General features: G+C 42.9%; 1 protein-coding gene across 3 annotated transcripts in view; it reads right to left on the reverse strand.

The window, feature by feature from the left end:
* The window catches only part of MFSD11 (major facilitator superfamily domain containing 11), a 29,797-nt gene that overhangs the window by 6,110 nt on the left and 9,075 nt on the right, over window positions 1–14,612 (reverse strand). For all 3 annotated transcript variants that reach the window (XM_023510976.1, XM_003786092.3, XM_023510977.1), the window contains 3 exons: window positions 10,252–10,292; window positions 8,045–8,110; window positions 6,188–6,313 (listed from right to left, as the gene is read on the reverse strand). In XM_023510976.1, the coding sequence (XP_023366744.1) occupies window positions 6,188–6,313; window positions 8,045–8,110; window positions 10,252–10,292 (233 nt within the window). The remainder of the gene's footprint in view (window positions 1–6,187; window positions 6,314–8,044; window positions 8,111–10,251; window positions 10,293–14,612) is intronic.

The raw sequence follows: 14,612 nt of genomic DNA on the forward strand, positions 1-14,612 counted from the left end.
AGGTGCCCAATGTAACTTGTGTGCATCTTTTGTTACTGGTATATGCTGAGTGATACAATTTTAATATAGTTTTTTCCTTTCTTAAAATGTATATACATTTTTTTGGCACCCTCTATGTCAACAAAGAAGATATACAGGGACTAGGCACATGAAAAGATACTCAACATCATTACCCATTAAAAAAATGAAAATTAAAATCACAATGAGACATCACTACACATCTAGCAGAAAGGCTAAAATAAAAAGTAGTGAGAACACCAAATGCTAACAAGGATTCAGAAAAACTTAATTACTTATACTTGCTGGTACAGCCTCTCTGGGAAGTAGTCTGTCTGGCAATTGCCCTCAAAAGTAGGCTGCAGGGCAGGCACAGTGGCTCAACCTGTAATCCTAGCACGTTGGGAGGCTGAGACTGGAGAACTGCTTGAGGCCAGGAGTTCAAGACCAGCCTGAGCAAGAGAGAGACCCTGAAAAATTAAAGATTACTCTGGCACAGTGATGAGAGCCTAGAGTTTCAGCTACTAGAGAAGCTGAGGCAAAAGGATTACTTAAGCCCAGGAGTTTGAGGCTACAGTGATCTATCACAACACCACTGTCCTCTAGCCTGGGTGACAGAGAAGACCTTGTTTAAAAAAAAAAAAAGTAGGCTGCAGCACACAGAAAGTGAACCCCAACAGCCTTCCTGAGTTGTGAGGGACAGGGTGGCCAGGGGTTATGGACAAGGGTATCAAAAAGGAAAGCTGCACAGAAAAACAAGTCCAGAGATCTTCAGAGGGTTCCCTTGAGTCTTTAGCTGAGTACTGATCAGCACATAATGTGAGTGAGCAGAGGCCTGGGAAAGAACCAGCCAAGAGGATTAGCAGTATTAGTGCCCCACCCCAGGCTGGGAATAGCATCTGGTCCCACCAGGCAAACTGGAAAACTTATGATTCACAGGGCACTGGGTGGAGTACACAGAAGAGTCTTCCCATAGAAGTAGGGAATAATCAGTCCTAGACTGAGTATTGTCCCAGTCCAATGCAATGAATCTTAAAAACAGGACCTAAAAGAATCATGCTGTTTTCAATAGCTGGGCATTGTGACCAGCACCTGGAGGCCGAGGCAAGACAATCACTTAAGCCCAAGAGTTGGAGGTTGCTGTGACCTGTAACACCATAGCACTCTACCAAGGGCAACAAAGTGAGACTCTGTCTCAAAAAAAAAAAAAACAAAAAAGAAAAAAGAATTGTGCTGTTTTCAATTAAATGAATTACATATAAGAACAAAACTCAGTAATATTTCCAGGCATAAAAGAAATCAAGGGCTGGGCACAGTGGCTCACACCTATAATCCTAGCACTCTGGGAGGCCCAGAGAGAGTCAAGACCAGCCTGAGCAAGAATGACATCCTGACTCTACTAAAAAAATAGAAAAACTATACTATAGCTGGGTGTCATGGCAGGCGCCTGTAGTTCTAGCTACAAAGGAGGCTGAGGCAAGAGGATCATTTGAGCCCAAGAGTTTGAGGTTGCTACAAGCTATGATAATACCATGGCACTCTAGGCAGGGTGCCAGGGAGAGAGTCTGTCTCAAAAAACAAAAAACAAAGGAGAAGAAGAAGAAATCTAGCACCCAACAAGTCAAAAGTCACAATGTCCAGTATTCATAATAAAGTATGTATATTACCAGGCATGCAAGGAAGCTGGAAGAGAGGACCTATCGTGAAGAGAAAAATCAGTCAAACTCAGAATTATCACATAATTAGCAATTCCAGTCCTGAGAATGTGCCCAAGAGAAATGAAAATGTTTGCACAAAAACTTGTACACAAATATTTATAGTAACATTATTCATAATGGCGAAAAAGTAGAAATAACCCAAATGTCCATTAAAGGATGAATGGATAAATAAAATGTGGTAAATATATATAATTAAATATTCCCTGATAATAAGGAATGAAGTCTGCTACATGCTATGATATGAACTTGAGAGCATTATACTAAGTCAAAAAACCCAGTCACAAAAGACTACACATTATATGATTTGTTGATAATAAGCAAACCTTGAGAGAGGGAAAGTAGATTAGTGGCTGCCTGGGCCTAGGCAAGAGAGAGAAGGAATGGGAAGCGACTGCTAATGGGTGCAAAGTTTATTTTAAGAGGGAAGAAAATGTTCTAAAATTCATTGTGGTGATAGCTACACAGCCATGAGAATATACTAAAAGCACTGACCTGTACACTTTAAAGGGTGAATTTAGGGGCCTATGAGTTTCATCTCAATAAACCTGTTGTGAGGTAAAAGAAAAAAGAAAAGAAAAATAAAGGAAAGGAAGAAAGGAGAAAAAGAAAGGAAAGGAAAGGAAGGAAAGAAGCTACCCTAGGACTATCACAGATGTTGGAATGAGCAAGACATTAAGATGATTACGGTAACTGTATTCTACATGTTCAAAAAGTTAAGTAGAAACATGAAAAATACAAAAAAGGACCCAAGAGTGTACAGAAATGAAAACCACAATGTCTGGAATGAAAAACAGATACCCTGGATAGGAGTAACAGCAGAGTCCCGTTGTAGAAGAAAGGATTAGTGAACTACAGACGTCCCTCAGTACAGAGACCTCCACATACACCCCAGGCTGCACACACTTGAGTCCCACAATCCCCACAACAGAACAGCCCTCTATATACTTAGGTTTCAGATCCCATGAATACTATATTTTCCACCCTCATGTTGTGGAAAAAGAATCCACATATAAGTGGACCTTTGCAGTTCAAATCCAAGTTGTTCAAGGATCAACGGCAATCCAAAATACCCGCAATGAAACAAAGGTAGAAAAAGAGAATTTTAAAAATCAACAAAGGCTCAGCGGGTTGTCAGACCACTTCAACTTGTAATTGGAAAATGTGAAGAAAAAAGAGGCAGGACAGAAAAAATACAGAAGAAATACTGGTCAAAATGTTTCCAAAGTTGACTAAAAACTATAAACCCAAACAGCAAAGCAGCTCAACGAACATGTAACACAAAAAACATAAAGCAAACTCTATCAAGATACATCATAAAATTCCTCAAACCCAGTGATAAAAAGACAAATCTAAAAAGCAGTAAGGTATCAGGATATAAAATTCAACATGTAAAATCAACAGCCTCCATAGATGTAATAACCCCTTAGCAAATATAATGGAGAAAACCCCATTTACAACAGATACAAAAGAAATAGATCACACAATCAATAGAATAGAATAGAATCAATAGAATAAGCTTAACAGGAAATGAAACGTTCAAAATCTATATAAAGAAAATCACAAAACACTCCCCAAAACCATAAAAGGGGACACGGACAAATGGATAGACAGCCCTTGTTCTTGGTCAAGATGTCTCAGAATTGGGCAGTGCCTGTGGCTCAGTGGGTAGGGTGCCAGCCCCATATACCACGGGTGACAGGTTCAAATCCGGCCCTGGCCAAACTGCAACAACAAAAAATAGCCGGGTGTTGTGGTGGGCACCTGTAGTGCCAGCTACTTGGGAGACTAAGGCAAGAGAATTGCCTAAGCCCAGGAGTTGGAGGTTGCTGTGAGCTGTGATGCCACAGCACTCTATGGAGGGTGATAAAGTGAGATTCTGCCTCTACCAAAAAAAAAAGATGTCTCAGAATCATCAAGTTGTCAGTTCACTCTAGATTAACTGTGACCAGATGAATGTTACTCTGTTAAGACTTTCAAGGAGCACAGGAACAAAATATGGCTGATTCCAGGATGAGGGCAGGTTTAACATGAAGTGAGCCAGGAAACACCTGTTTGCCAGAAAGTAAAGCAGTGCTCAGAAAATAATGGAAGCATGTCACAAGAGCATACAAGGCTGCTTGAAAAGGCCAACGCAGGGACAATGGCACAATGTGAGCACCAAAATAATTAAGTGCAGTAATGAATAATGAACCACTAGGGGGAAAATAAATTTGTGGGCCTATACCAATAAAAAATAAGTAAATAAAGTAAATAAATAGGGGAGAAGGGAGGTCTTCTGCCTGCAGTAGACCAGGGTCACCTGCACACAGAGCACTAGAGGTGGTAAGTCTGCACTTATACAGCTATCATGGACTCTGGTCTGAATGTATCCTCCAGATTTCATGTGTTGGAAACACAATCCCCAAATTCATATGCTAATTGGAGGTGGGGCTTTGGGAGGTAATTAAGATCAAGTAAGGTCTTGGGATGGGTCCTTACGATGGGACTGATGGCTTGATAGGAAGAGAGACCTGTGCTCACTTACACACTACTGCCCTCTGCCCTGAGTATACTGTGACACAGCAAGAAGGCCCTCACCAGATGCCTGCACCATCCCAGCTTCCAGGACTGTGAGCTAAATGAATTTCTTCTCTTTATATAAATTACCCAGTTTGTGGTATTCTGTTACAGCCGCAGAAAGCAGACTAAGACACATAGCAAAGACTTGGTTAGGCAAGAACCATCAATGAGCAAGGTGTGGTGGCTCACACCTATAATCCTAGCACTCTGGGAGGCAAAGCAGTGGTTCACCCAAGCTCTGGAGTTTGAGATCAGCCTGAGCAAGATTAAGACCCCGCCTCTACTAAAAATAGAAAAACTAGTGGGCACGGTGGCAGGCACCTGTGGTCCTAGATACTCAGGAGGCTGAGGCAGGAGGATCACTTGAATCTAGGAGTTTGAGGTTGTTGTGAGCTATGACAGCACTCTATCCAAGACAACAGAGTAAGACTCTAGCTCAAAAAAATTTTTTAAATAAAAATAAAAAAGATCAATGGAGGCTAAATCTAGGAGGGAATTTCGAGGAGAAGTGAGATATTCGCATTGTCTCAAAGTGACTCCCCACAGAATGCCTATCAGTTGCAAGGGAGAAAATAAAAACGGAGAAAATGGGCAACACTTTGACCAGGTGATCAAAATTAACACTGCCCCCCCCCAAAAAAAAATTTACCACTGTGAGAAACAGATGTGCTCCCTGTGTCCTCACACGGGACATCCTAAAATGGACCCTCCATCCATCACTATGGCAACACTCCTGATGAGAATGTACAACTTCCACTCAGTCACGTCAAACATGCACAAAACAAAGAACATACTTTGACGTGTGGTCTCAATCAGTCATGAAGACTGCAGTGCAGTGGCCTAATCATAGTTCACTATAACCTCAAAGTCCCAAGCTCAAGCCATTCTCCCACCTCAGCTTCCTACCTGGGATTACAGGTGTGAACCACCAAGCCCAGTAGAACATACTATTTTGCAAAGGGGTTATTCACAAAAATGTCAGTATCAAAAAGAAAAACTGTAGAGATATTCCAGATTAGCAGAAAAGACACAACAATGAAATGCAATTGTTGATCCTAGAATAAAACATATGCTGGAAGAGGAAAAAGATGTATAAAGGAATTAGATGACAGCAGATGATCACATCAACGTAAAATTCCACTATGTACTATGTACTGTGCAATGCCAGAGAATATCTTATGCGTAGGAAGTACACGCTGAAGCATATGGGAGTAAATGCCATGATGTGTGAAACTTACCCTCATGTGGTTCAGGAAATAAAATCATATATGAGAAAGAGAATGATAAAGTAAAGAAGGTAAAAAAAGTTAACTGTAGGAGAATCTTGTTAAAGGATATTCAGGTGTTCTTCGTACTATTTGTATTTTTGAAATTTCAGACAAATTTGAAATTATTATAATTATTATTTTTTTGCAGTTTTTGGCCAGGGCTGGGTTTGAACCCACCACCTCAGGCATATGGGGCTGGCACCCTACTCCTTTGAGCCACAGGGGCCACCCTGAAATTATTATTTTTTTTAAAAGTCTGAAGTGAGGGCAACCTGTAGAACTGAATCCTTCAACCGATGGAGCCTGATGCTAACAGAAGAAGACTGACTGCTGGACACTTAGCTGGTGCCAGAGAACCAGAAAGAGAGGAATTGCCAGGTGCACCCCTTAAGTATTTTAAGAGGAGAAGCTGGGAGAGACTGTATGTTTGCTTATTTATGGTTTTTATCTGTGAATGATTTGACAAATGGTTTATAATTTAGTTAGAGTAGTAACAATAGAAAAACAGAAACATACCCACTTGGGTAAAATAAGTAGAAAAAAACAGAAATTCAAGGACAGAGAGGTGAAGTAACCTTAAAATTTCTATTTTAACTACGATAAACACTGCCACGTTTAATGCAAATACCTTTTTTTAAAACCAACCTAAAATTTCTCCAATGCCAATAAAGATGCCAGAAAGCCCGATAAGGCTTTTCTCTTCTGCTCCAAACTTGTTTGTAGCACCAATGCAGGTTCCATACACACCAGAGAAGAAAGTCAATTCCAGACCTTTGGGAGAAAAAAATCAGATTTAACTTAACTATACATTCACATTCCCCCTTTCCTCATCTTTCTTCACGTCTAGTAGTATTTGAGGTATATACACATAAAGCACAGAGAAAATGAACTCAGAGAGAACAAAATGTTAATCCCTAAGCAGAGCACAAAGTGATGCTCTGTAACAGATGAAATGGAATTAGCCACGGGCTACAGATTAAATGTCTGTGCCCCCCAACACCCCAAGTCCATATGTGTTGAAACCTTCACCTCCAAAGCATGAGGGCACCTGGAGATGAGGCGTTTGGCAGGTGAAAAGGTCATGAGGATAGATGACAAAAAGTGACACCAGAGAATGGTCCCCTCAGCTGTTCCCTCGGCCACAGGAGGACACAAGAAGGCAGCTGTCTACAAACCAGGAAGAACCCCTCGCCAGAACCCAACAACAACACCCTAAATGTCTGTTCTGTCACCGAGTCTATGACAATTTGTTATAGCAGGTAGAACCAAGACACCCCAAGATGCCATTTGCCATGTACTTCAGATTAAAGTATACAACTCAAATCAACAGACATCCTTAATGTGGAAACTGGTCACTCTGCATGCCGGCAGGAGACGGACAGAGGACAAAATGAACAGCACTTTCCAGCAGAGCACTCCAAGTACTCATTATCCTCCTGAGTTGCTCCGAAGGAGAGAGGAACATTCCTCTTCCTGCCGGACTGTGCTCTTGCTGTGCCGGCAAACCAGTCTGTGCAGTATATGCTACCACTGTGGCTCAGAGGCACAGAACGCTTTAATTAAACCCTGCTTCCTAGGAAAAGAAAATTACTAAAAGTAGAATAAAAAATTAGGGCAAATCAGTAGAGGACCTTCCTTAATGCTACAAAATTTTAATTGTGAATTTTAAAGATGTTTAATGTTTATTCTATTTCTCCTAAAAAGAAGAATTTGTACCTATGAGGCATATAAATGCAGAAGTAGTAACTGGCATATTACAGCATTATTTAAAAGGGAATGAATTTCCTTATGATACTCAAGACCTAAGGTGCTCCACCTGTTATCATATTAACATATGATTGTGTGCTTCTGTAAACTCATGGGTCCTGATGAGCCATGTGTCCTGGTGTTTTTCCCACAGTGGATTTGGGTTGGCCCTGTGACTTGCTGTCACCAAGAGATGCTGGATGAGATCCAGGCCCAAGCCTTAAGACAGTCTGGTAGTTTTTCCTGTCACCTTTCACGGAGCCTTTAGCCATTAACACAGATCTGGCTATGCTGCTGGTCACAAGGAGATCTTGTGGAAGGGGTCACGTAGATGGACAGAAGCCCTGAGCCCACATGCAGAGACCAAGACCTTTAACTGACTGTGGTCAAGGCAGTAGACATGTGAATGAAACTGTTTTTGAAGTCCCAGCCCCAGCTACCCTCTGACAAGAGACCCCAATTGATTTCATCAGAAGAACCATCCAGGGAAGGGGTAGACAATGAAAAATTACCTAACGGGTACAATGTATGTTACTCGGGTGATGGATACCTGAAAAGTGCTGACTTGACTACCATACAGCCCTTACACGTAGCAAATCTGCACTTGTACTCATACATTTCTACAAATTAAAAAAAAAAAACAACTAGCTGAGGCCAGTCAATGCATAGAACTGTGAGAAATAATAACATGACTATTGTTTTCAGCCCTTCTTGCTATTATGCAGCAACAGAAAACTCAATCAGCAATGCCATTACCTGTGTAAGCAGTTGTAACACTAAGAAGGAGCATCTCCTTGGTGGTGCATAACTTAAAAGACTTTTCTGTAAAGAAAAAAAATGTAAGAGCACTTAATTGACATTAATCAAAAATTCAACCCAAACACCCCTTGTCAATAACACCAGTAAACAGATACTTTGTGACAGAAGCTAAAGTTTCAGATTGAAAATACACAGGGTAGGCTCAGCACCTGTAGCTCAAGTGGCTAAGGAGCCAGCCATATATACCAGAACTGGCAGGTTCGAATCCAAACTGGGCCTGCCAAACAGCAATGACAACTGTAATCCTCATCCCCCTCCCCTCAAAAATAGCTGGGCATTGTGGTGGGCATCTGTAGTCCCAGCTACTTGGGAGGCTAAGGCAAGAGAATTGCTTATATCCAAGAGTTGGAGGTTGCTATGAGCTGTGATGCCACAGCACTCTACCCAAGGTGACAGCTTAAAGCTCTGTCAAAAAAAAAATGCACAAGGTATGAATTAAATCTATCCTAGACAGGTTCCTTACAGCCCTGCCGTTCTTCCTTTCTTCCTGTGCTCACCAAGCTCACCAACTAAACCAGTGTGGCTTTCCAGACCATGAAAACGAAAAGGGCATATCCTTGAAAGGGCTCATTAAAGATATTAAGCACCATCATAAACTGTTAAATCACAATTCTTATGCGTTTTGCTTGAGTCCTTTTCCCCTCAGCCCCCTATGATAAATAATGGGTCTTCTGATAGGTTTCTAGACCTGCAGAGCTAAAAGCCAGATATCTTTGACAGGTAATGTCCCGTCTCGCTAGGGGAGTCAGGGTGTAGCCCTTATAATGATGATGTAAGCCCTATTTATAATTATGAACGTATTCCTGAAAACACACTATGTATGCAAGACTCAAACTGCCATATCCATAGGCCCTTTCTAAAAAAAGAGACTATAGAAGTTCCAGGCCAAGAATTGGCATGCTTTGTGTCAGCTCACAGCAACATCAAACTATCGGGTTCAACCGATCCTCTTACCTCAGCCTTGGGAGTAGATGGGACTACAGGCGCCTGCCACATACCTGGCTATTTTTAGAGACAGGGTTAGATCCAGGCCAGGCCACAGCAGATTAGATCAAGAATTTGCACTCCAGGGCCAGGCATGGTGGCTCATACCTGTAATCCTAGCACTCTGGGAGGCCAAAGCAGGCAGATTGCCTGAGCTCAAGACCAGCCAGAACAAGAGCAAGACCCCATCTCTAAAAATAGTGAGGTGTTATGGAGGGCGCCTATAGTCCTAGCTACTCGGAAGGCTGAGGCAAGAGGATCATTTGAGCCCAAGAGTTTGAGGTTGCTGTGAGCTATGATGCCACAGCACCCTACCCTAAGGTGACAGAGTGAGACTCTGAAAAAAACAGAAGTGCACTCCAGCCCAAAGCTAATTGTAAGTACTCACAGGCCACTACATCAATAAGGCCCAGTGGCCTACACAGACTTACTGGAAGTGGCCCCCAAAGGCTGCTCCCTGTGGGAGAGTAACTGCCTCAGGCAGATTCCCTTCTGGGGAAACAGAGCAGCTGCAAGAGTCCAGGCAGAAGCAAAGAGAACTGGCTGGGACTGCGAACCATAGTGACCTGTTTCTGACGGAACCACAGATGTCCATACTGAGACTCACTGGCTCGAGTCCCAGATCAGTCCCCTACTAGTTGGCTGACCTTGGGTAAACTATTTCTCTAAGCCTCAGTTTTCCGTATATTTGACACAATGACAGGTACTCATAGGATGGTGGTGAGAATTCCATGAAGTAAAACCAAGAGTGGACAGAGCTCCTGGCCAGGAAGAACACTTTACGGACGAGGCTCAGCTGCTCTTACAGCTACTGAGCCCCGGGGCTGCCATCCTGCTCTGCGGAGTGGCCAGCAATCTGCTCTCACTTTCCCCCCCCGGGGAAAATTCCCAGGGGATTCCCAACTCCACAGAGAACCTGAGTGCCCTGCAGCCTCCTCCCGCCTCCCTCACACACCTGCTCAGAAAGGGAGTCTCTTATCCATCCCTCACATCTCTCCATGTTAGGGAGCTGTCTGTGAAGAGGATACTATATTTCAGGGCAGTCTTCCTAGAAAAATGCAAACCTGGGGGTCATCAAGACAAATTTCAGGGACAGAGGAAAGGCAAATGCTGAGGCTGTTCTGAACAGTTCCCACATTTCAGGTACAGAAAATACTCACTAAATGCATCTACTGCCTTTGTCATGTTGTTCTGGGCAGACCTGAGAAAATAAAATGAAAAAATAAGTTCTTCCCTTGAAAATTAAAAAGAGAACAAAAATCCTATCACATCTTCACTGAAGTTTATAAAAACCCTGTCCCTCTACATCTGCATTAGCAATCTCTCAATCCCCAGACCTGCCTTGCAGGGCCTCGTAGGAGCCGAGCACAGAATCCCCCAGCCCAGGCTATGGAAAACGTCTTCCATGAAACCAGCCCCTAGGGCCAAAAAGGTGTGGACCACTGCTCTAGGCAGTCTGGCAAATATTCCCAATGCCCCTCAGTGCTCCTTGTTCCCTGCTTCAGGGTGTCCCTTCATGGCCCATATCTGTTGCTGCAGTTAAAATGTTTAAAGAACCACCTGGGTCCCTCTTTATTCTCAACAAATCTTTCATAGTAAACTCACTGCACATACTTGCATTCATGCGTATCTTTTTACTTTTTTATTTTCAGCTGACCCAGGCTGGTTTCAAACCTGCCACCCTGGGTGTATGATGCTGGCGCCCTAACCACTGTACTACAGGAGCAGTGCCACACATCTTTTTCATAAATGACACTTCAGATAGGACAAGAAATGCTGTCTATTCTGCTATTTTCAAACTGTAAAAATCACCTGTGAGTACTTGATTTTGCACCAGCCCTAATACAAAAAAAGGTAAGTTCTTAAAACTCCTCAAAACCATCAATACCCTCTGTGACATGGCTAGGATGAGGAAGCATCTACTGGTTACACACCCAGGCTCTAGAGTCACGGTCCTGGGTTTGCCACTTATTAGTCATGTGCCTTTAGACAAGTGACTTTATTTGTCTACATTCCATTTCCTCATTTGTAAAATAGGGACACTATCACTTACCTACAGGAATTAAATGAGATAATGTCATTCAAGTATAATTGTTAATAAAATTACAGTGAGAAAGTTTTCTTATCCGACTAGCCAAGTCAACTCCTCCTGTATCTTTTGTCAATGTCAAAATAAAAATAAAAAGTGGTGGCTCAAGCCTGTAACCCTAACACTCTGGACAGCTAAGGCAAGAGGATCTCTTGAACTCAAGAATGCAAGACCAGCTTGAGTAAAACCGATACCCTTGTCTCTACTAAACATAGAAAAAGTAGCCAGGTGGTGTGGTAGGCACCGGTAGTCCCAGTTACTCTGGAGGCTAAGGCAAAAGGATTGCTTGACCCCAGGAGTTTGAGGCTACACTGAGTTAGGCTATGCCATGGCACTCTAGCCTGGGCAACAGAGTGAGATCCTGTCTGCCCTCGCCAAAAAAAAAGAAGCAAAAATACAATTAACCAAAGCAAGCACTTAAAACTATCAACACAGTTTTGCTATCTTAATGGTAGCTTGTCTATGCCAGCCCCTAAAAAGCCTACAGTGGGGGCAGCGCCTGTGGCTCAGTGGGTAGGGCACTGGCCCCATACACTGAGGGTGGCAGGTTTGAACCCAGCCCCAGCCAAACTGCAACAGAAAATAGCTGGGCATTGTGGCGGGCACCTGTAGTCCCAGCTACTCAGGAGACTGAGGCAAGAGAATCGCCTAAGCCTAGGAGTTTGAAGTTGCTGTGAGCTGTGATGCCACAGCACTCTACCAAGGGTGATAAAGTGAGATTCTATCTCTTAAAAAAAAAAAAAAAGCCTACAGTGGGCTTGGGACCTGTAGCTCAGTGGCTAGGGTGCCAGCCACATACACCAGAGCTGGCAGGTTTGAATCCAGCCCCAGCCTGCCAAACAACAATGAACCACTGTTGACAACTACAACCAAAAAATAGCCAGGCATTGTGGTGGGTGCTTGGGAGGCTGAGGCAAAAGAATCACTTAAACCCAAGAGTTTGAAGTTGCTATGAGCTGTGACACCACGGCACTCTACCCAGGGTGATAGCTGGAGACTCTGTCTCAAAATAAAATAAAATAAAAATTAAAATTAAGAAATAAAAAGCCTAGAGTGAGTGATGATGAAATCGTGAAAGGTGTTTTCCACAGCTTGTTGCAAGAAGTGGTCCAAAGCCTGGAAGCAGCAGCAGTCAGTCGGTACAAGGTCTGGTGAATACCATGGATGACAGAGAGTTTCCAAGTCCAGCTTCTGTAGTTCAAGCAGCATTGTTTGTGCAATATGTGGTCAAGTGCTATCTTGCCAGAGGACTGGCCTGTCCCTGTTGACCAATCTGGGATGCTTAACCGCAAGCATCTTCATCAAGTCATCCACTTGATTGCAGTAGACATCTGCTGTAATCAGCTGACCAGGTTTCATAAGGCTGTAGTGGATAATATGAACACTGGACCAGCAAACAGTCACCACTAGCCTTTTTTGATGAATATCTGATTTTGGACTGTGTTTCAGCACTTCACCTTTATCCATTGATACGCCAGATGCTTACAATTGTAAAAGGTATCCATTTTTCATCACTGACAGTATGGTATAAAAATGGTTCGCCTTATTGTCATGACAGCAAAGAAAGGCAAGTTGAGTTAACTTTTCTTCTGACATTCATTTAATTCATGTGGAACACATCTACCCAGCTCCTTTTTTTTCCTAGTTTTCTAGGTTTGAACCCACCACCTCTGGTATATGGGGCCAGTGCCCTACTCCTTTGAGCCACAGGTGCCGCCCATCTATCCAGCTTCTTTACCTCGCTCATTTGTTTCAAATGCTCCAATATTGTTGCAATAGTAACACCAACCCTTGCTGCTAGTTCACACACAGGTTGAGATGGATTTGCTTCCACTACAGCTTTCAGTTCATCATTATACACCTTGGTCTCCGGCCTCAAATTCTACTGTTGTTTTATTAACTAAGTATATGTAATATTCTAAATCTTTTGTTGTCATTTCAACAATGTTCATAGGTTCTTCACCAGGAGTAGATTTCAAGAAATCCTCTTTGGGTTGGGAGTGGTGGCTCATGCCTGTCTGCAATCCTAGCACTCTGGGAGGCTGAGGCGAGTGGATTGCCTGAGCTTATGAGTTTGAGACCAGCCTGAGCAAGAGTGAGCCCCTGTCTCTAAAAAACAGGCAGGCACCTGTAATCCCTGCTACTTGAGAGGTTGAGGCAAGAGAATTGCTTGAGCCCAAGAGTTTAAAGTTGCTGTGAGTTATGATGCCATGGTATTCTACCAAGGACAAAAAAAAAAAGAACTCTTAGTGACTAGGGAGCACTGTCAATGAGTAGTAACATTTTGAAAGGAATCTTTTTTTCTGAGCAGTAGGACTCAACAGTGAATTTAAACTATTCAATAAATTGTGTTGTGAACATGTGTGCTGTCATCTAGGCCTGGTCATTACATTTATAGAGCATAGGCAAAGTAGATTTAGCATAACTATTAAGGGCCCTAGGATTTTCTTTTTCTTTTCTTTTTTTTGAGGCAGAGTTTTACTATGTCGCACTTGGTAGAGTGCTGTGGCGTCACAGCTCACAGCAACCTCAAACTCCTGGGCTTAAGGGATTCTTTTGTCTCAGCCTCCCAAGTAGCTGGGACTACAGGTACCTGCCACAACACCTGGCTATTTTTTTGTTGCAGTTGTCATTGTTGTTTAGCAGGCTCAGGCTGGGTTTAAACTCGCCAGCCTCGGTGTATGTGGCTGGTGCCGTAACCACTGTGCTACAGGCACTGAGCAGGGCCCTAGCATTTTCAAAGTGGAAAATGAAGAATGGCTTCAACTTAAACCAGCTACAATTAGCCCCTAATAAAACAGTCAGCCTGTCCTTTGAAGTTTTGAAGTCAAGCATTGACATTTCCTCTCTAGCTATGGAAGTCCCACATGGCATCTTCTAATATAAGGCTGTTGCATTTAAATGTTGTCTAATGTAGCCACCTTTATGAAGGGACATAGCTAGATCTTCTGGATAACTTGTTGCAGTTTCTACATCAGTACTTGCTGTTCCACCTTCTACTTTCAAGTTATGGAAAGGGTTTCTTTCCTTATACCTCAGGCAACCTCTGCCAGTTTCAAACTTTTCTGCAGCTTCCTCTTCTCTCTCAGCCTTCACAGAATTGAAGAAAGTCAGGACCTTGCTCTGGATTAGGCTTTGGCTTAGGGACTATTGTGACTGGTTTGATCTCTCCAGAGCAGTCAAACTTTCTCCACATCAGCAACAAGGCTGTTTCACTTACTTCTCATTCACATGCTCCCTGGAGAAGGACTTTTAGTTCCCTTTGCGTTTACAACACGGCTAAAGTATGGCACAAGAGGCTTCGCTCTCAGCCTGTCTCTGCTTTCGACATGCCTTCCCCACTAAGCTTAATCATTTCTAAATTTTGTTTCGTTTTGTTGAGACACAAGTCTCACTCTGTTGCCCTGAGTAGAGTGCCATGGCATCATCATA

This window comes from Otolemur garnettii, unplaced genomic scaffold (assembly GCF_000181295.1).
Source record: "Otolemur garnettii isolate 467f Iridium unplaced genomic scaffold, OtoGar3 scaffold00018, whole genome shotgun sequence".
In the NCBI taxonomy this organism is placed as follows: domain Eukaryota; kingdom Metazoa; phylum Chordata; class Mammalia; order Primates; family Galagidae; genus Otolemur; species Otolemur garnettii.